Source organism: Monodelphis domestica, chromosome 1 (genome assembly GCF_027887165.1).
Source record: "Monodelphis domestica isolate mMonDom1 chromosome 1, mMonDom1.pri, whole genome shotgun sequence".
NCBI lineage: Eukaryota > Metazoa > Chordata > Mammalia > Didelphimorphia > Didelphidae > Monodelphis > Monodelphis domestica.
The window spans coordinates 498,545,340-498,568,731 of record NC_077227.1 but is presented as its reverse complement, the minus strand read 5'-3'; the positions used below and the strand labels follow the sequence as shown (position 1 = coordinate 498,568,731).

Sequence of the window (23,392 nt, the reverse complement as noted above, 5' to 3'; positions counted from 1 at the left end):
TGTCATATGAAGTTTGATTGAAGAAACTAGCAAGAAACTTAGAGGCAACATGGTGGCTATCTTTAAATATTGAAAGGATTGTCACTTGGAAGAGAGATAAAAATTGTTTTGTTAGGTCCCAGATAGTGCAATCAGTATTAAAGGATAGAATTTGCAAAGAGGCCAATCAAATATAGTATTGATGTTAAGAAAACAAAATACAAATCAAAATTACAACAAAAAGTTTTTAACAAAGGTATAAAATTACAAAAGTTAAAGGTTTTCCAAATTAGAATGAGCTATCATGGGACATGATGGGTTCCTACCAGGGGCTATGTAACTACTTGTTTGGTATGTTATAATGAGGATTTCTTTTGGATACAGGTTGGTAATAGAAATAACTTCAAATTTAAAGATTTCATGTTACTTATTTTTTAGATCTGTGATCTCATTAACCTAAGTACTCTCTCAGGTGGTGTGGATTAAACCCCAGTCGTGTTTAATCATCACACATCACATAACTAATCACACCCATTCTATAAATCCTCTTAGAAGACCCACCCAATGCACTGACTAACTTCAGCTATTAGCATAGCACTTAGGCTATCTATTCTTAGGACCCTCTATTACTTTTTCCTCTTCTGTCTCTGGGAAAGCAAAAGACAGTTGCTAAGGATTGAAGGCATCATAGACAAATAAGTCATCACCTACTGGTTTAAATTCTGCTGATGAGACTTGACCATAAGCTAGGCTGATTATCAGACAACTGAAATGGTTTGTCACTGAAATCATACTAAAATTCTTGGTAGGATAGTCCAGTACTTGCTCTTTGCTAGCATAGACTTCAATAACTGAGGGTCTCCCACAAAAATGTAGTGTTCCAACATAATACTTTGAAAAATGGAGAAGTCTCATGTATGAACATTCACATTGTACCATATGAATTCCTATGATAATTATGAAGTTCTTAAGATGATATATACAAAGATATCTGCCAAAACATAACATACTGTTTAGGAGTGAATGATATAGGAATGGTTGATTGATGTACCTTTATGGAAACTGCAATGTCTCAGAAATTTCAGTACTTAAAGGATTCAAGATATAAATGTAGATGTATTTGCAGAAAGACCCTGTTTGTTACAGGATGTGTGAAGTCCCAAGCTATGGCACATATGGATGGAATGGTTACACAGTTTAGGTTGTGAGAGGATTGTCTCAGGACATTTTTTTTGTTTTCTCTGGTTTTTGTTTTACTTGTTTGTTTTAAGTAGGAGTCTATAAGAAGAGAATTTAGGGAATTGGTGATTCCATTTGAATCCTGGAAAACTTCCAAGAGGAATGCACTATATGAAGAGAAAGGAAGGGGAAAAACACAATGTAAAAGGGAATGGATATGGATTGTCTTCTAGAGTAGGGGCTTATAGATGGTGTATATACATCAGAAACATCATAGTGTTGAGTTAAAATCTCACTCACAGTGAGAAATTGGCATTAATATATAAGGTATGAATAATGATCAGGCCATTTGAAGTACTTAGAATAGTAAAAATGATGAAAGACATTTTAGAAAATATTTAGCTTAGATCCTTCATTTTTTTAAATGAGGAAATTGAGTCTCAGAAAAAGGATAATTTGTCTGAAGATTAATTTAACAATTTACTCTCTACCTAACCTTACTCATTGCTTAATTTAAAATTTAAGTTCTATGATTATGTTTATTAAGGTTTTCAAAGTAAACTTTTTGCTAGATAAAGGCATAACAAAAATCATTAACTAGTAGGGAAGAGCCAAGATGGTGGAATAGAAGCAGGGAAAGCTGGAACTTTTCTGAGAATCTTCTCAAACAAACCCTAAATAGTATATCAAAATGAAGGGAACTGAGTAAAATAACTCTCTTATAAAAATAACTGGAGCAGTGGGCAGAAAGGGTTTTTTTTTCCTGGGGATGAAAGGGGATAAATAAAACTGCACATAAAGGAATACAAGCTGCCCTCTCCCCACTTATTATGCTAAGTTCTAAACCTGATCACAAGCTAACTTTGAGACCCTAGTACTCTGCCTAAGACAACAACAAAACCCTTCTTCCCACCCTTTGAAATCTCAAGCCATGTCACAAAACTGCAGTGAGTTCCCAAGCTCCATTGGAGGACATTTCACAGTACACTTGGCTGATGTAAGCTCAGAGTGAGGTTAAGGACTTCTGCCCAGGCCAATATTGAAGACTGCAAGTCTAGAGCAAGGCAGTCCCTGCCTGGCTGGTACTAGCCTACAGGGAGGCCCAAAACTCTGCTCAAGACTGCACTGAGGTCCCAAGGCCCAGGGCAAGGTAGCTCACAGTGATCTGACCCCTGTAAGCCATTAGTAGTACTTGGAAGATATTGAACAGGAGGTGATTTGCAAAGTTTCCAATCCAAAGGCCATCACATAACATTGGAAGAACTAAAACCTGCAGAAAAGCAGAGCTACAGCTGAAAGTAGAAACAAGGAAAAACTAAAGCTTAAGAGAGTGCACCAAATACCCTTAAAACAGAGCCCACCTTTAAGATAAAAGTAAAAGTAAAAAAAAGTTTGGGAATATGAACAAATATCAAAAAGAAATAAAACAAACCAATAAACAAAAAATCCCTAACCATGAAAAAAAAATTTATGGAGACAAAAAGCAAGGCACAGACACAGTAGGGAATACTGAGATTAAAGGAGCCTCATGCAAAACTTCAAAGAAAAAATGGAAATTGGTCTCAGACTCTAAAAGAGATCAAAAAGGAATTCAAATATAAAATAAGAGAGGCAGAAGAAAAATGGAGAAAATAAATGAAAGTAATGCAAAACAAAGATAATAGCTTAAAAAGCAAGATTGGCCAAATGGAAAAAGAGGCACAAAATCCAGTGAAGAAAAAAAGTAAACTAATTCTAAAAGAGGTGGGTCAAAGAACAAATTATAGCAATAATCAATGATTTCATTAAAGAAAATGACAGTGAGGAGACAATATAAAAATTTATGGAATACAACCAAAGCAGTACATAAGACAGAATTTATATCTCTGAGTGCTTTTATCATTTAAAGAGAAAAAGCCAATTAATAAATTATGTATCAACTTTAAAAAATTAGGAAAAGCATAAATTAAAAATCTCCAATTAAATCTCCACTTATTTGGAAATCCTAAAAATCAAGGGAGAAATTAATAAAATCCAAAGTAAGAGAACTATTGAATTAATCAATAAGATTATGAGTTGGTTTTATGGAAAAACAATAAAGATAATAGAGCATTGGTTAATTTGATTAAAAAAGGATATCAAATTACCACTATCAAAAATAAAAACTTTGAATTCACCACCAATGAAAAGGAAGTTTAAAGTAATCATTAAGAGTTATTTTGCCCAAGTATAGGCCAATAAATCTGGCAACACAAGTGAAAAGGATAAATATTTACAAAACTTTATATTGCACAGATAAATAAAAGAGGAAATAGGATGCTTAAATAATCTCATCTTGGGGAAAAGATGGTGGCTTAGAAGCAGCAAAAATTCAGACCTCTGAAAACCCTTCTTTACCGATCACAAACTTAATGCTCCTAGGGGACTGAAATTCAAACTTAACAACGGGACAGAGGCAGGGAACCCTCCTTCTGGACTCAAATCAAAAAGTACGCCCCCCAAAAGCCAGAATCTGAGAACACTTGGGTCTAAGGGGAAGGCAGAGGGAAGGTCCCAGGACCGCTCCCCCCACCCCAACCCAGAGGGCTGAGCCCAGTGGCAGAGGGAACCTCTGGGCAGACAAAGGTGCTGGATTGGAGGGTCTACCTTTTGAGCAGCAGGGTGCCAGGCTCTGAGAATCCAGCATGGACAGCGGGGAAGCCAGGGAGAGACCGGGGCCCATGGCTGGGACCTTCCATCTGGCTCTAGTCCCACTGGGAAGTTTTTGCCTCAGGGCACATCCAGACCAATCCAGTTTAACCTAATTCCATTAGGACTCCTCAGAGCTCAGGGAGGCCAGAACCCCTCCACCCCTAGAGTGCAGGGTCTCCAGCAGGGACAGAAATCTTGGGGCAGGGAAAGGAACTTGGGAACCTTGTGGACAGTAGAGAAGCAGCTGGAGAGAACTGGAGAGAGCCTGGGTGGCCCAGCCTTCAAGGAGTCTTTGGTTTAAAGAGCACATATGGCCCAACCCAGTTGAACTTAATCTGATTAAAAGCCTCCAGAGGATAGGGAAGCTAACATTCCTCCCCTAGAGACTGTACCAAGAGATCTGACAAAGCTCCAAGAGGGGAGACTGACAGCCCCAAAACCAAAAAAAATGAGAGGAGTAAGAGCACAGACAAATATGGGGAGCAAAGAAGGGGTAAACTTGAGCAAACAACAGAAAAAGAAGAAAGAAATTACAATAGACAGCTTCTGCACAGGTAATGAACAAAGAGCAAATGAAACAGAAGGGGAGGGATCAGCAAAGGAAAAATCAGAAATCCCAGCAAATTGGATGCAGTCTTTGGAAGAACTCAAAATGCAATTCAAAACACAATTAAGAGAGGCTGAATAAAATTGGGAAAAGAACTTAAAAACTAAGATAAGACATTTATAAACAGAGGCACTTGAACTAAAACAAGAAAATGGTGTCTTGAAAGCCAAAACCAACCAGCTGGAAAATGAAGCAAAGGAGATGAAAGATGAGGCAAAGCAGATGAAAGATGAGGTGAAGAAGATGAAAGATGAGAAAAAGGAGATGAAAGATGAGGTAAAGAGGATGAAAGATGACCTCCAAAGAAAATCAGACCAAAAGGAAAAGGATGACCAAAAAGCCAAGGATGAAATCCAGTCTTTAAGAACCAGAATACAACAACTAGAATCAAGTGACCTAAAGAGGCAGCAGGACACTATGAAACAAAACCAAAAGAATGAAAAAATTGAGGGAAATATGAAGCATCTCATTCACAAAACAGAGGATTTAGAAAATCATTCAAGGAGAGATAATTTAAGAATCATTGGTCTACCAGAAGACCATGACAAAAAAAAAGTCTGGACATTATATTACAGGAAATTATTAAAGAAAACTGCCCCAATATCCTAGAACAAGAGGGAAAGTGGAGATTGAAAGAATCCACAGATCACCTCTTGTACTTAATCCCCAACTGACAACACCCAGGAATGTTATAGCCAAATTCAAGAACTATCAGACCAAAGAAAAGATATTACAAGCTGCCAAGAAGAAGTCATTCAGATACCACAGAACCACAGTGAGGATAACCCGGGATCTGGCTGCATCCACATTGAAAAAAGAAAGGCATGGAATATGATATTCCAGAAAGCAAGGGGACTAGGTCTACAACTAAGAATCAACTACCCAGCAAAACTGACTATATTCTTACAGGGCAAAGTATGGTCATTCAAGAAAATAGAAGAATTTCAAGAATTTGTAAAGAAAAGACCAAACCTGAACAGAAAATTTGATGTCCAAGCACAGAACTCAACAGAATCATCAAAAGGTAATTAAAAAAGAGGGAAAAAAGAAAAACAAAACAGAACAACAACAAAAAACATTTTTTTAAGAAACTCAATAAGTTAAAATGATATGTATCCCTATAAGAAAAGAGGTCATTGGTAACTCTTAAAAACTGTTGATATTACCTGGGCAGCAAAAAGAAGTACACTTAGAGGGAACAGTGACAAACTTTATAGGATGGAAGGACAAGACATAAATAGGTATATAGATATATGCCTGCATAAATACATGCACATGAGTATGCATATATGTAGTTTCATATATGTAACTAGAGCTTAAAATAGGTTAATATTAAAAGAAATGGGAAAAGAAACAAAAGGGGGTAAATTTATATGTCACAAAGAAACTCATGGTGGGAAGGGGGAGAACATCAATACACTGGAAGGGTAAAGAGGTCGGAGACAGGAAATACTCAACTTTTACATGCTTTGAAATTGATTCAAAGAGGGAAAACAATCCAATCCATTGGGGGAAGAGAATATAATTGTGCCCTATAGGGGGGTAGAAGGGTAATAAACAGTCTGGTGCAGAGGGAAGCAGTACAAGGGAGGGAGGGGGCGGGGGGTTAATTTTAGTAAGACTACAGGGAAAATAATGGGGGGGGAATAAGAAGGGAGAGGGGTAGAAAAGGAAGTAAAATAAGTGTGGGGAAAAGGGGGGACTGTTTAAAAGCAAACATTGGTGTAGAAGGAAATAGTGAAAGAAGAAAAGGCAGGAACAGGAGCAGAAATCAAAATGCTGGGAAATACACAGCTAATAATCATAACTCTGAATGTGAATGGAATGAACTCACCCATAAAACTCAAGTGAATAGCAGAGTGGATTAGAATCCAAAACCTTGCCATATGCTGTCTGCAAGAAACACACATGAGGAAGGTAGATAAACATAGGGTGAATGTAAGAGGGTGGAGCCAAATCTATTGGGCATCAACTGACAAAAAGAAGGCAGGAGTTGCAATCATGATATCCGACAAAGCCAAAATAAAAATAAATCTAGTTAAAAGGGATAGGGAAGGTAATTACATCCTGATAAAAGGCAGTATAGACAATGATGAAATATCTGTACTCAACATGTATGCACCAAATGGCATAGCATCGAAACTTCTAAAGGATAAACTAGAGGAGGTTCAAGGACTAAATAGATAGAAAAACTATACTAGTGGGAGACCTGAAGCTTCCTCTATCTGAACTAGATAAATCAAACAAAAAAATAAATAAGAAAGAGGTAAGAGAAGTGAATGAAATCTTGGAAAAATTAGAGTTAGTAGACACATGGAGAAAAATAAATAGGGACAAAAAGGAATATACCTTCTTTTCTGCAGCACATGATGCATTCACAAAAAATGACCATGTATTAGGGCATAAAAACATTTCAAACAAGTGCAAAAGAGCAGAAATAATAAATGCCACTTTCTCATATCCCAATGCAATGAAAATAATAATTAGTAAGGGAACATGGAGAGGTAAATAAAAAATTAATTGGAAATTAAACAATACGATTCTCCAAAACCAGTTAAAGAACAAATTGTAGAAACAATTAATAACTTCATTGAAGAAAATGACAATGATGAGACATCCTTTCAAAACCTATGGGATGCAGCCAAAGCAGTACTTAGGGGAAAATTTATATCCTTGAGTTCATATATTAACAAATTAGGGAGATCAGAGGTCAATGAATTGGGCATGCAAATTAAAAAAATTTGAAAGCGAACAAATTAAAAATCCTCAGATGAAGACTAAATTATTGATCCTAAAACTCAAAGGAGAAATTAATAAAATTGAAAGTCAAAGAACTATTGATTTAATAAATAAGACTAGAAGCTGGTACTTTGAAAAAACAAATAAAATAGACAAAGTACTAGTCAGTCTAATTAAAAAAAAGAAAGAAATAAACAAAATTGACAGTATCCAAGATGAAAAAGGAGACCTCACCTCTAATGAATAGGAAATTAAGGCAATCATTAAAAACTACTATGCCCAATTATATGGCAACAAATATGGCAATCTTAGTGATATGGATGAATACTTACAAAAATATAAATTGCCTAGACTAAAAGAGGAAGGAATAAATTGCCTAAACAACCCCATATCGGAAAAAGAATTTGAACAAGCCATCAAAGAACTCCCTAAGAAAAAATCCAGAGGTCCAGATGGATTCACAAATGAATTCTATCAAACATTCAAAGAACAAATAATCCCAATATTAAACAAACTATTTGACAGAATAAGCCAAGAAGGAGTTCTACCAAATTCTTTTTACAACACAAACATGGTAATGATCCCAAAGCCAGGCAGGTCAAAAACAGAGAAAGAAAACTATAGACCAATTTCCGTAATGAATATAGATGCAAAAATCTTAAACAGGATATTAGCAAAAAGACTCCAGCAAGTCATCATGAGGGTCATCCACTATGACCATGCAGGATTCATACCAGGAATGCAAGGATGGTTCAATATTAGGAAATCCATCTGCATAATTGACCATACTAACAAGCAAACTGACAAAAATCACAAGATTATCTCAATAGATGCAGATAAAATTCAACACCCATTCCTATTAAAACACTAGAAAGAATAGGAATAGAAGGGTCTTTCCTAAAAATAATAAACAGTAATATCTAAAACATCATCAAACATCATCTGCAATGGGGATAAACTAGAAGCCTTCCCAATAAGATCATGAGTAAAACAAGGATGCCCATTATCACTTCTATTATTTAACATTGTACTAGAAACACTAGCAGTAGCAATTAGAGAAGAAAAAGGATTTGAAGGTATTAAAATTGGCAATGAGGAGACCAAGCTATCACTCTTTGCGGATGATATGACGGTTTACTTAAGGAATCCTAGAGAATCAACCAAAAAGTTACTCAAAATAATCAACAACGTTAGCAAAGTTGCAGGATACAAAATAAACCCACATAAGTCATCAGCATTTCTATATATCTCTAACCCATTTCAGCAGCAAGAATTAGAAAGAGAAATTCCATTTAAAATCACCCTAGACAATATGAAATACTTAGGAATCTATCTGCTGAGACAAACACAGGAACTATATGAACACAACTACAAAACACTTTCCACACAGTTAAAACTATATCTAAACAATTGGAAAAACATGGATTGCTCATGGGTGTGATGAGTTAACATAATAAAAATGACAATCCTACCCAAATTAATTTACTTATTTAATGCCATACCCATTGAACTACCAAAAAACTTCTTTACTGAGTTAGAAAAAAACCATAACTAAGTTCATTTGGAAGAACAAAAGATCAAAGATATCCAGGGAAATCATGAAAAAAATGCAAAGGAAGGAGGACTTGCAGTCCCAGACCTCAAACTATACTCTAAAGCAGTGGTTATCAAAAGAATTTGGTACTGGCTAAGAGACATAAAGGAGGATAAGTGGAATAGACTTGGCATAAATGATCTCAGCAAGACAGTTTATGACAAACCCAAAGATCCCAGCTTTGGGGACAAAAATCCAGTATTTGCTAAAAAGCTGCTGGGAAAATTGGAAGACAGTGTGGGAGAGATTAGGTTTGGATCAACACCTCACACCCTACACCAAGATAAATTCAGAATGAGTGAATGACTTGAACATAAAGAAGGAAACTATAAGTAAATTAGGTGAACACAGAGTAGTATACATGTCAGACCTTTGGGAAGGGAAAGATTTTAAAAACAAGCAAGAAGTAGAAAGAGTCACAAAATTTAAAATAAATAATTTTGACTACATCAAATTAAAAAGTTTTTGTACAAACAAAACCAATGTAACTAAAATCAGAAGAGAAGCAACAAATTGGGAAACAATCTTCATAAAAACCTCTGACAAAGATTTAATTACTCAAATTTACAAAGAGCTAAATCAATTGTACAAAAAATCAAGCCATTCTCCAATTGATAAATGGGCAAGGGACATGAACAGGCAGTTTTCAGCCAAAGAAATCAAAACTATTAATAAGCACATGAAAAAGTGTTCTACATCTCATAATCAGAGAGATGCAAGTCAAAAAAACCTTGAGGTATCACTTCACACCTAGCAGATTGGCTAACATGACAGCAATGGTAAGTAATGAATGCTGGAGGGGATGTGGCAAAGTTGGGACATTAATGCGTTGCTGGTGAAGTTGTGAATTGATTCAACCATTCTGGAAGGCAATTTGGAACTATGCCCAAAGGGCGATAAAAGACTGTCTGCCCTTTGATCCAGCCATAGCAGTGCTGGATTTGTACCCCAAAGAGATAATAAGGAAAAAGATTTGTACAAGAATATTCATAGCAGCGCTCTTTGTGGTGGCCAAAAATTGGAAAATGAAGGGATGCTCTTCAATTGCGGAATGGCTGAACAAATTGTAGTATATGTTGGTGATGGAATACTATTGTGCTCACTGGAATAATAAAGTGAGTGGAGGAATTCCATGGAGAATGGAGAGCGAAAGGAGCAGAACCAGGAAAACATTGTACACAGAGACACTATGGTACAATTGAACGTAATGGACTTCTCTATAGTGTCAATACAATGCCCCTGAACAATCTGCAGGGATCTAAAAAACACTATCCACAAGCAGAGCACAAACTGTGGGAGTAAAATACCGATGAAAAGCAATTACTTAACTACAGTGGTTGAGGGGATATGACTGAGGAGAGACTCTAAATGAACACTCTAATGCAAATACCAACAACATGGAAATGGGTTTGAATCAAGGATACATGTGATACCCAGTGACATTGTGCATCAGCTATGGGAGAAGTGGTGGTGGTGGGGGGGAAGAAAATGATCTTTGTTTCCAGTGAATAATGTTTGGAAATGACCAAATAAAATAATGTTTAAAATTTTTTAAAAAAAATCTCATCTTGGGAGAAAAATTGAACAAGACATCAATGAACTCCCTAAGAATAAATCCTTAGAGCTAGATGGATTCACAATGAATCCTAGCAAACATTTAAAGAACAATTAATCCAAATACTCCATAAACTATATGGCAAAATAGGCAAAGAAAGAGTCCTATCAAATTCTTTTAATGACACAAATATCGTACTGATATCTAAGCCAGGAAGACCAAAATCAGAGAAAGCAAATTGCAATTTCCTTAATGAGCATTGATGCAAAAACCCTAAATAAAATATTATTAAATAGACAAAAGCAAGTTACCAGAAGGATTATCCACAATGATCAAGTGGGATTTATACCAGAAATGCAAGGCTGGTTTTATATTAGGAAAACTATTAGCATAATTGATCTAAGGAGCTAAAGTAGTCAATGAGAAAACCAAGCTATTACTCTTCTTGGATGATATGATGGTATACTTAGAGAAACCTAGAGAACCAACTAAAAAGTGAGTTGAAATAATTAAATAGTTTAGCAAAGTTGCAGGATACAAAATAAACCCACATAAATCATTATCAACTGAAGTTATCTGTGGAGAGATATATTCCCAGAATAAGGAGGAAGCTAAGTGGCACAGTGAACAGAGCCAGGAACCTGGCTTCAAATTCATCCTCAAATTCTTACTAGATGTCTCTGACCCTTAAATTATTTAATTTTTTCTAATTTCCTCACTTGTAAAATGAGGAGAATAATAGCACTCACCTCCTAGGTATTTTGTGAGGTTTAAATAATGTAATATTTGTAAGTTCTTTTTGCAAGACTTAAAGGCAGAGTGCTATATTATTTGGCAATGTGTTGCAGTTAAAAAGGCATTAGATATTTAAACTGAAAGACTTGAGATCGAGGCATGGTTCTATTTGTTAGTAGTTGTGTGATGCTGGACAAGCCACCTAACCTCTCTGTCTGTTTTTTTTTTTTTTTGTTAAATGTAGATAATAATCCTTGCCTCACTTCTCTGAAAATGTTTTGAGGACCAGATAAGATAATTTATGTAAAGGGATCTGAAAATCAGAATCCTAAATAAATATAAAACATTGAGCCAGCAAACAAATTGAATCATCAGTCATGTACTTCTTTTATGATTATATAAAATGTAATTGGAATGGACAATTAATTTCCTCATAATTATGCACCATTTCTCCAAGAAAACACACATTTGTCTTTTACTGATTCTGTATGGAGGTGATATTTTTATTCATGCCTAACACTGGATGTCAAAGGGACATATAGTTCCTTTAAAAAATGTTGTACTGGTATCTACAAAATGGGAAAAAAATAAAAGAAGACTTCTAGTATATTGATAATTTGGAAAGAATCTGTTGCCTGGGATAGCATAGAAAGGAATCACTTGCAGCAATCATGTGTCGCTAGGTTGAAATCTGCATAGATGGAGCAAGTACACACATTCTGGGTTCACTGAAGTACTGACATGGTCACAAATTAATTCAGCAAGATTCATCAACTCCTCTTATTCTCCATTTGTTGAGCTGACCACAGGTGCAGATATATTGGATGCTACTGATATCATGAAAGTCACATTTAATCCTAGATGTAAATAATGGAATTAATTTAATAAAAGCCTGAATAGAATCAAAGAACCATGAAATCTTCATTTTAAAGGGATCTTAGAGTAGTCATTTAAGGCTAGAGGTATATTTACTGATGAAAATCTTTCCCATATGGATATGTTTTACCTGCCTGTTTGCTGTGGATTATGGAACATGTTTATAGATTTTATTATTTTAAACATATTCTTTTGTTTTGAATTTTTAATGATTTTTAATTTTAAAAATACCCTTATCTTCTTCCTTAGAATCAACACAGTAGTGACTGAAGAGCATTCATTGCAAGGCAATGGGATTAAGTGACTTGCTCAGGGTAACACAGCTACTAAGTGTCTGATATCAGATTTGAACCCAGGATCTCTGGTATAGGCCTGGCTCTTGATTGATTGAGTCAACTAGCTGCCCCCTCACTTTATATTAATGAGAAATAACTATCCACACTATTATTTTTGGACCTATGTTACTTAAATTTGAACTCATCCTTCCCTCACTTCACTCAGTGATTGATCACTGCTCCACTATCTGCTCATACCAGATTGTAAGCTCCAAGAGGACAGGTACAGGTGTCATATTTGAATTTTTGCCTTCCCCCTTGCCTAAAAATATTCTGCTCATGATAGTCACTTAAACATGTTATTTACTTTGAATTGTACTGAAGATCCTCATTGTTCTAGTATTGTCCTAGAAACTTGATTCTGATGCAATTTTTGTTTTGCTTTGACAGGATGTGTGATACTGGGGAAGGACTTTTTATCTTTCAGACAAGAGATGGGGAAGCCATCTATCAGAAAGTACACTCTGCTGCCCTGGCCATAGCAGAGCAGCATGAGCGTCTGCTACAAAGTGTGAAAAATTCAATGGTATGTTTGACATTTCTTCTTGTTGCCCAACATGTTACAGCAGTCGATGTCAACTGTGTGGTTCCTGATTGAACATACAGTCAGTGTCTATCCAGAGAAACAGTTTGTGTCTATACCTAATAACTTGTTTGCTTCACATATAACATATACTGGAATATGCTAGTATACACTAGTCCCTTTAGAGATTGGGACTGGATCATATTTTACCTTCTTGTTTCTAGTGCCTAGTACAGAGTAACTTCTTTTGGTTACTTATACCATGGAAGCACTCAAAATAAAAACCTACAATGAGTCTCTTTTGTCCCCTGTATACATTTCAAACTCATTAGCCTGGCATTCAATGCCCTCCACAGGGTAGATCTAATCTACCTTTCCTACCTTATCTCAGACTCTTCTCTTTGAATATTCTTTGATTTAGACAAATCAAATTGTCTGAGCTTGTTCATGCTTCCCTTATCTTATCTGTTTGTTGAAATCCTCCCCTTCCTTCAAGAACTTCAATTGCAACCCTCTTCTTATAACTTTTCCTAATTCTCCCACCCCCAGCTTCAAGTGATGTCTTCTTTTTGTGTATGTTGTGTTCATTGTCAATCATGTCTGACTCTCCATGACCTCATTTTTATGGGCTTTTCTTGTCAAAGATATTGGAGTAGCTTGTTATTTCCTTCTCCAGCTCATTTTATAGATGAGGAAACTGATGGAAACAGAGGTAGATAGCTTAGCTTGCCTGGGGTCACACAGCTATTAAGACTCAGAGTCCAGAATTGAACTCAGGAAGATCAGTCTTCCTCACTCAGGGCCTGGCACTCTAGTCAATATATAACCAAGAAGGTTAGCTTTTTCCTAGACACTTATTACATTATAGCTTATATCATAGTTAGTTACACACACACACACACACACACACACACACACACATGTGCATGCACACACACATTGACTTCTTATAAGAGAGAATCATATAATGGTCAGAGAGCAAGCTTTGAAGTCCAGAGAACTGGAGGGCCAGTTGTCTCCTGCCTCAGACATAGACCTTTTACCATAGGTTCTTTGACTTTGGGCAAATCATTTAACTTTCAAACTTTATAGGAGAGGAAGTTTTGCTCAAGTGGGAGTTCTCCATACTAATGAAATCACAGGTCTCCTATCTTAATACTTACATTATCTAGCAACAAGGTTTCTGGAAAGAAAGTGTCTTGTCATTGTAAAGGGCTTTGTGAATGCCAGCTATAATTCCAATCAATATTGGATTCAGCTCAGTCTAGAAAGTTTGACTTAGGGTTATCTCAATTACCTTATATATAAAGCAATCAATTGGCTTCACCAGCTTTGTGGGGGACTACCCCAGCTTGTGGGCACATGTCTTACATTTAAAACTGCCTTATTAGTTTGTCTAATTAATCAAGAACATGAGAAGTCTTCAGATTCTCTTTTTCAGAAATGTAATTACACAATAATATAGCTTGGTTTGGCTTTGCTCTGTGATTAAGGGTCCAGACATATCAGTTGAGGCAAAAATTAGCTTGTTCCTTAAAGGAATTGTTAAATTCTGATCCTTCTCAAGTCTATAAAACAAGGGCAATTTTTCAGCAGCTTATTCAGTTTCAACCAAAGTGACATTTCAAAAGTGCATGTCAATTTTGAAGAAGCAAAAGAGAGTAAGAAGCTGGAAATTCATGCTAGAAATTTTGTATGAGAAAAAAATCCCCAACTATCCTTTCTGTTCTTTTGTACCTGGAGACTATGCCACTGTCCTATTGTCTTTCCTTCCTTCAAAATATTTTTCCTATTGTGGGAATGGATTTTCACTCACTCATTTGAATTTTCTCACTCCATTGCCCTTGTGGCCAGGAGTTTGCACTTGTTAGATTGCAGGGACTGTAGTTTGAGGAATAGAATGAATTTTGCTAGCTCATTTGGTATTTGAGCCCATAACCTTGACCTCATTTCTTAACAGGCTTCCATCAACTGAGCTATTCAGAAACAGGTCTGCTGCTAATATGGTGAAACTCCTACAAATTCTTCTGAAGGCCAATGGGAAGAGATCAGTTCCTACTGTGTGATATGTTGCCTACTGAGCCCTTATCCAAATCTTAAAATCAACTTTTTATTATGTTAACTTACCCTTCATATGTATTTAATGTGTGGTTTATGATATGTTTTGGGTATTAAATTCCTTTCTCTGTCTACAATGGCAACTATTCCTAATGTTTACAAACACTTGAATCAGAACATTTTCCAGCAATTTTAAACACTCACCATAACTATATATGGTAGCTCTTATTAGAAATATGTTTCTAAAAGTATTTTTATTACCATGTCTGATATCTTTATTTTCTTCTGGAGAAGTAATGTGGTATAATAGGAAGGAATATTGGCATTAGAGTCACTCAGAAATTCAGGATTCTAGTTCTAGTAGGTAATTTTTAGCAGCATGATCTTGGACAAATCACCTAAATCATTCTCTGAGCCTCCTTTTCCTCTGAGAAGATTGGATTAGATGATTAGTTCCTTCCAATATTAATGTTATTTGTTCTATGGACTTCTCCCTCCTTCCTTGGTTGTTTTCCTTTTTGGGATAAATACTGTCCAGCTGAAAGAGACAGTATGAGGTAATTAAAAAATAAAAATACAGAATTTAGAGTCAGAGGATGTTAGTTCACAACCCAGCTCTTTTAGCAACATCTTTGCGTTAGTCAAGTCATTTTACTTCCATGGGTCTTAGTTTTCTCAACTGTAAAATGAGAAGGCTGGGCTGGATGTTGGCTAAGGTCTTTTCCAACCCAGATGTATTGAGAGAGTAGAGTGATGCTGCTGCTTACATTATTCAGGTTATTCCTTCAGCAGCAGGGCTATTTTTGCCACCTTTGAGGCATCCCCTGCATTAGTATCAATGACCAGTCTAATTTTGGAATGAGGAGTGGCTGTCTGCAAGGAGCCAATTATTCCAGGAATGCATACGTCATAGTTTAGTCTTTCCCTCAAGTGGTAGCCTAGAGACAGAGTACTTGCAGTCAGCAGACAGCCAGGGAACCCTAGAACACAGTATTATGTCAGAGTACTTTCACCAAAAAAACAAGTTACACCTTCCCCATGAAGCCTTTAAAGCTAATGCTGCACTTAGTGAGTCCTCCTTAAAATGGAACTGATCACACTTCTACACTCGGATCACTTAGTTTTATAACAAATCTCATCCTATAATCAGACTTCTCTTATATTATCTTCCTATTTGTTGAGCTTTTCTCCAAATGATATTGAAATTAGTTTCACCCTGCTTTCACTATGGTAGCTCATCCATTCACTAACTGCTTAGGGAATATCAAATATCTTTTAAACACTGTGCAAGGTCTGGGGAAAGATATTAACATATATATGAAATGGCCCCTACACTCAAGGAGCATGCATAATGTGGTCTCCAACTGGGATAAGAGAATTCAAGAGGTATTGAAAAGGTTTTATCACTACTTAAAAAATATCTCATCACAATTTTTATTAAAAAACCCTTAACATATGTCTTAGAATCAATACTAAGTAAGTATTGGTTCTAAGGCAGAGCAGTAAGAGCTAGGAATTTGGGGTTAAATGACTTGCCCGGGGTCACAAAGCTAGGAAGATTCTGAGGCTAGATTTGAACAGAGGATTTGTGTCTCTAGATCTGCCTCTGTCCCATGAGCTACCTAGCTTTTGCTACTAGAACTGCTTTAAAACAAAACAAAAAACAACAAACACCCTTACTATCCATCTTAGAAGCAATACCATGTAGTCATTCTAAGGCAGAAGAGCAATAAGAGCTAGGCAATGGGGGTTAAGTGACTTACCCAGTGTTATACAGCTAGGAAGTAGCTGAAATCAAACTTGAACCCAGGACTCTGTGTCTCTAGGCTTGCCTCTCTATCCCCTGAGCCACCTACATGCTCCCACCATTATTTTTTAAAAATAGTGTTATACAGCATTTTGAAGAAATGATAAGGGAGTCATGGAATCAAATCAAGAGAGAATATTTAAAGTTAAAATGTAGTCATTTTTAGATATTAGGTTCATTACATCAATTTTAAGGTTAAATAAATTACTGTAATTGCAATAGTAACAGGCAGTAGTGGTGGTGGTAGCAGTTGTAAAAACTTGTATGAGAGTAACAACCTATTGGTATGCTAGGATTTTAGTTGTTAACACTACATGCTTCTCCATTTTGAAAATACTTCACTGTTCCCTCTCCAAAGATCACTATCTCAAAATAGCAGCAATTATTTTCTGGCTTTCATTAATAAGATTACTGTTTAAGTGATATATTTATATATTTCTATTTTATGCAATTATAGATTATTAACTAAATGAAACCCATCTCATTTGTGGGAATATCAATTAATCTACATTTACTCAGACCTGTTGTGTTTAAGACACTGTGCTAGGTGCTATGAAAAGATACAAAGTCCAATAAGAAAAGATCCCTTCTCCTAAGAACCTTATTCTATTGAGGTACTACCTCATACCTATTAGATTGGCTAACATGAAAGAAAAGAAAAATCTAAATGTTGGAGGCATTGTGGGAAAATTGAGACACTAATATACTCTTGGTGGAGTTGTGAACTGATCCAGCCATTCTGAAGAGCAATTTCGAACTGTGGACACGGGGTTTTAAAATGTGCATATCCATTGATTCCACAATATTACTACTAGGTCTTTATCCTTTTTTTCATTTCTTTGTTTATTTTTCTTTTTAAAAAATTTTATTTTTAAATATGCTTCCATGTTTACATGATTCATTTTCTTTCCCACTCCTCTTTCCTCCCCCCTCCAAAGTCAACAAGCAATTATATTGGGTTGTACAAATGTTATCGCTGGATACCTATTTCTATATTATTCATTTTTGCTTTAGAGTGATATTTTAAAGCCTAAACCCCAATTGACATCCCATATGTGTGTGTGTGCATGTGTGTGATAAGTAATGTCATATATTTTTCTTTTGCATTTTTACTCCCATAGTTCTTTCTCTCAATGTAGTTTTCATTCTTTCCCATAAGTGCTTCAGGAGTGTCCTGGCTTGTTGAACTGCTACTAGTAGCAAAGTGCATTGCATTGGATTGTTCCACAATGTTTACTTTCTGTGTACAGTGTTCTTCTGGTTCTGCTCATTTCATGGAGGTTCTCACAGTTAATGTAGAAAGCCTCCAGATCATCATTCCTTACAACACAATAGTATTCTATCACCATCATATACCACAGTTTGTTCAGCCATTCCCCAATCAAGGGACAACCCTTCATTTTCCAATTTTTTGCCACAACAAGGAGTGTGGCTATGAATATTTTTGTACAAGTATTTTGTCAGACCTTTGTCATAGGATTTTGTTATAAAATCCCCCCCCCCCAGTTTGTTGCTTCCCTTTTAATTTTCATTGTATTTGTTTTGTTTGTACAGAAACTTCTAAATTTAATACAATAAAAATTATTTTACATTTTGTAGTGTTCTCTATCTCCTGCTTTGTCTTGAATTTATTCCTTTCCCAGATATCTGATATACTAGTCTATGTTCACTTAATTTATTTATGATTTCCCATTTACCCATTCTGAATTCATCTTGGTATAGGCTGTAAGATGTTGATCTAAACCTAATCTCTCCCACACTCTTTTCTAATTCTTCCAGCATTTTTTGTCAAATACTGGATTCTTGTCCTAAAAGCTGGGATCTTTGGGTTTATCATATACTTTCTTGCTGTGGACATTTATCCCGTCTCTTCCAGTGATCCGCCGTTTTATCTCTAAGCCAGTACCATATATTTTTGATGATCACTGCTTTATAGTATAGTTTGAGATCTGGTAACATTAGGCCACCATCCTTCACATTTTTTTCATTAGTTCTCTTGATATTCTTGATCTTTTGTACTTCCAGATAAATTTTTTAATCTAGGTCTTTATCATAAAGAGATTTTTAAAAAGGGGAAATGATCTATTTATAAAAAAATGTTTCTTTCAGATCTTTATGTGTTGCCAAAATTTTGGAAATTGAGGGAATTTCTCTCCTTTGGCAAATGGTTGAACAATCTGTGGTATATGATTGTAATGAAATACTGTTGTGCTATAAGAAATGATGAGCAGGATGCTTTCAGAAAAACCCAGGAAGACTTACATGAAATGATTCAAATTGAAACAATTAGGAGAACATTGTACATAGTAACAACAATATTGTACAATGATCAACAGTGAATAACATAGTTATTCTCAGCAATTCAATGATCTAAGACAAATCCGAAGGACTCACAATGAAAAATACTATCCACTTCCAGAGAAAGAACCAATGGAATATGAAGACAGATAAAAGCATACTATTTTTCATTTTATTTTCTCCATGGCTTTTTTTTTCTAACAAATACCAAAATATTCTACCAAATGTCTAATAGGAAAATATGTTTAGTATGATAGTACATGTATAACCTATATCAAATTGCTTAGAAAGAGCGCATTTGGGACTCAAAATTTAAGAAAACAAATAATAAAAAACCATTTTATATGTAATTGGAAAAATAAATTATTATATTAGAAAAAAACTTAGAATCTAGTGTGATAGATAAGACACACAAATAAATATAATCCATTTATTATATAATGATTTCCTTTTTCAAACAATAAGTACCATGCTTTTAAAAAAAGGAAGACAATTCATTTCTGGCTGAAATCATGAAGAAAATCTTCATGGAGGAAATCAGATTTGATCAGGGCCTTGAGAAATTAATAGGATATTTACAGGGAGACACTGAAATGAAGGCATTATGGAATAGGGAAAGGATATGTGAAAATGAACATTCCTTTTATGTTTTGAACTTCACCATTTTGAGCACTAGGATAAATTTAAGAGAAAGTAAATATGGCAAAATATGTGTATACATGTTTGAATGCATGTGTGTGTATTAGAAAAGAAACAAAAGGTAAACATAGATAGTTAGATGTTGTCAAATCAGTTGAGATAAAAATTAGAATAATAGGATTGAGAATTGGAGGGAATCCTCCATAGAATGTAGTCGAAAACTCTAATTTTCAGGGGGAATTGTCCCAGAAAAATTAAAAGTCTTGCTTGTGGCTGCATAGCTGCAAAGGATTAGAGGTAGGGTTTAAATCTTGGTCCTCTGCCTCCAAATCCAGTAATTTTTCCATCACACCATGATAATTCTCAAAGCCTGACTTTGTGATGGCAAATGTTTTAGGAATGAAGCCAGATTGAGCTGAATAGATTTATTTGAATTTTTGCTCTATACATTGAATATTTCACTGGGATATGATATCATTTGATAGGGGCAAAGAGAACTACTGTGGATTCTCCTTGGAAATTCTGGACTGTGTGCCCTAGCCAGAATAAGTGAATGGAGTCTTTAGATCACTTCATCTTCCATATTTTATAGCAACATAATAACAGTCTTAATGTTCAGTGTTATGCTTTAATAGTTACTTTATGCAATTATTAAAAACCAGCCTTACTCTATAAAACCTCCCCTAGCAGCTGTAGGCACATTTACCAGAGATATAACTGCTGTTTCTCTCAGGGATGAATGGTGACAACGACAATCATAGCTGACAGTTATATAGACCTTAGAAATGGGAAAGTGCTCTATATCTGTTATTTCACTTGAGTCTTACTATACAACCCTGTGAGTTGGCACTATGAGTATTACTATTCCCTACCTCACCCCTGATTTTGAACTGAAGAAACTGGGGTCCACATAATGTATTATTTTCCTATGGTTACACAATTCTTAAATGTGAGAATCAGGGTTTGAATCCAGATCATCATAATTCAAAATCCAACATTTCATCTTCTATGGAATGCTACAACAGAGTCAACTCCAAAATTATTTTGCTGAGGGGTAACTGGGTGACTCAATGGATAATGAGCCAGACTTAGAGGTGGGAAGTACAGAATTCAAATATGGTCTCAGCTACTTCCTAACTGTGTGACTTGGGCAAGTCACTTAACCTCCATTGCCTAGCCCTTACCATTCCTCTTCTTTAGAACTGATACTTATTAATATAGATTACAAGACAGAAGGTAAGGGTTTAAAAATTACTTTCTTACTAGGAGATATTGATTAAAATGGAGTGAACCTTGTCCAAATCCCCCTATATTGCCTCACTGTAGCATGGAGATGATCCTTGGTTCTTGGTTGTTGAAGACTATAGCATTGAAACCATGAGCTCTGGCAATTACTATCATGTTCAGTAGGCTTTGGGTATGTCCCTGGAGGCAGGCTGAGTCTGTGTCCAAACTAGATAAGTATAGAGATGACTTATGTTGCACAGTGATATTCAGTGAATTAAATAGTAGAGAGGAGGATGGTGAAAAGAGGAGGATGGTGAACAGAGTTTTCAAAATATGGCTCAAGTATGAGGATCAATAGAAGCCAAACTGGGGGCAGGGTAGTTCAGTGGATTGAGAGCCAGGCCTAGAGGTCTTAGGTTCAAATCTTATCTCAAACACTTCCTTGCTATGTGACCCTGGGCAAGTCACTTAACCCCCATTGCCTAGCCCTTTACTGCTCTTCTGTCTTGAAACCAATACACAATATTGATTCTAAGATGGAAGATAAGGGTTTAAAAAATAGAAGCTAAAGCTTATGGTAAACATGAAGTCTCACATATTTGCATTATGAGTACTTTCTCTCAGTTGAGGAGCCAGAGACTCTAGACATGGAAAAGAGATAGGGAAGGAAAATAAGTATTTATTCAGTGCCAACTTTGTACCAGGTACTATCCTAAGCACTTTACACATATTATGTCATTTGATCCTCACAGCAATCCTGGGAAATAGCTACTGTTATTATTCTCATGGTACAGTTGAAGAATCTGAAGCAGTTAAAGGATTTTGTCAGGGTCACACATCTGATAAATATCAGAATCTAGATTTGAACTTAGGTCTTCCTGATGTCAAGCTCAGGGCTATATCCATTGTTTCACATAGCGGCCTTTAGTGGTGAGAACTAAACACAAAACTCTTTAAAAATATAATAGGAAAGGAGGGACAGAAGGAAAGAAGGAAGGAGGTAAAGAAAGACGGAAGGGAAGGCAGAGGGAAAGGAGAGGAGGAAGGAAATGAAAAAATGCTTTATTGTAAAACAAAGTAAATGACTGATTATTGATATAATATTAATATGGAGATTTGCCATTTGCCTAGGCAGTTCATTAAAGAGAATAAAGGTAAGATTCATTAGCAAAGTAAAAATCTACAGCAAATTAGAACACAGGATAAAAATGGGAAAGCACAGTGAGAATAATTACAACTTCAACTAATCTACTGAAAATGCACTCAATGCTAAAATGTGAGAAGTGGGAAAAATGCAAATATGTTGACCTTGATCACAACTATTTCTAAGAAAAGCTTAACTGATGTAAAGTAATTGACACAATAAAGAAATCATTATATTCCAGAAAACACCTGAGCTAGCAAACACTTGATCTTCTTGCCAAGTGAAGAAAGATGGCAGCCAAAGGCAATGCCAATTTAAAATACAAGCTCATGTACCCAATAGAGAAAGAAGACAGAAGAGTACAAGCAGGGTCACTTTAAAAAACAATGAAAAACAGTGGAAAGCATATGTAAACCCATAGAGGGTTTAACTTGAAATCCAGCTCAGCTATATAATCCCCAGAGGATTAATTGATGAAACTATCAGGTTGACAGTGACTAGATGGGAAAAGAGAACACAGTTGTCAGTATAATTATAATCTGTTTTCAGTTTTGGAAAAATGGCCATATTTAGAACCCAACTCTATAGTCCTGATTTTTCTTAATACAGAGGAGTTGAAATGATATTTAAGAAAATTAAGTTAGGAAAAATAACAGGAGCAGACCAGATAAATAGAGAAGTCTTAGCTAATGGTGACCCAATATTGAAGGCAGTCAGAGATAATTTTATAACATATCTCAATGAAGGGAAGATACCAAAATAACTGGGAAATAAAGAAAAATATTACCCTCAAAAGGCATTCAAATAAACTTACTTTCTTATGTACAGATATGCATATATATTTATTAAATATACATATATATGGTGCATGTAAATATGTATTATATCTATAGGATGTGCATATATTTTACTAGTTATCCATATTTACATTTATGTGATTATGTGTATATATGCATACTTTATGCTCATATGTGAGTGATATTTTATATTTATATGTGTGTGTTTGCACATACTATGTACATATATATATATATATACACACACACACACACACACACACACACACACAGAGTATCCCAGAAGTCTTGGTGCAATTTTGAGCTTTAATAGAAAATGAGATAATATATGGTACAATATATCATATCATACTATACAACAGGTAGCTAGGTTTTTCAATAAATACAATTCTAGACCTGGCATCAGGCAGACCTGAGTTCTTTGAGAAACTGTATAAATGCTATTATTGTTTTTGTCATTAATGGTGTATATAATATATCTGGTATTCTTAATAAAAATATACAAAGCCAATGGGAAGGCTTTTATAAAATATTCTCTATATCAAACACACCTTTAAAGTCACACAAGTGAATAAGAAGCCTGGAGAAAACAAATTCTGTTATATTTATCCTTTTCACTGACAAAAAGCA

At 35.5% G+C, this 23,392-nt stretch overlaps 1 protein-coding gene across 4 annotated transcripts in view; it reads left to right on the top strand.

Annotated features, from left to right (window-relative positions):
• DOK5 (docking protein 5) overlaps window positions 1-23,392 on the top strand; it is a 181,400-nt gene that overhangs the window by 134,503 nt on the left and 23,505 nt on the right. For 3 of the 4 annotated variants that reach the window (XM_001369086.4, XM_007475696.3, XM_007475695.3), the window contains one exon: window positions 12,660-12,795. In XM_001369086.4, the coding sequence (XP_001369123.1) occupies window positions 12,660-12,795 (136 nt within the window). Of the gene's footprint in view, window positions 1-12,659; window positions 12,796-14,752; window positions 18,252-23,392 lie in introns of those variants that run through there. The other variant, XM_007475697.3, reaches the window with a different exon arrangement.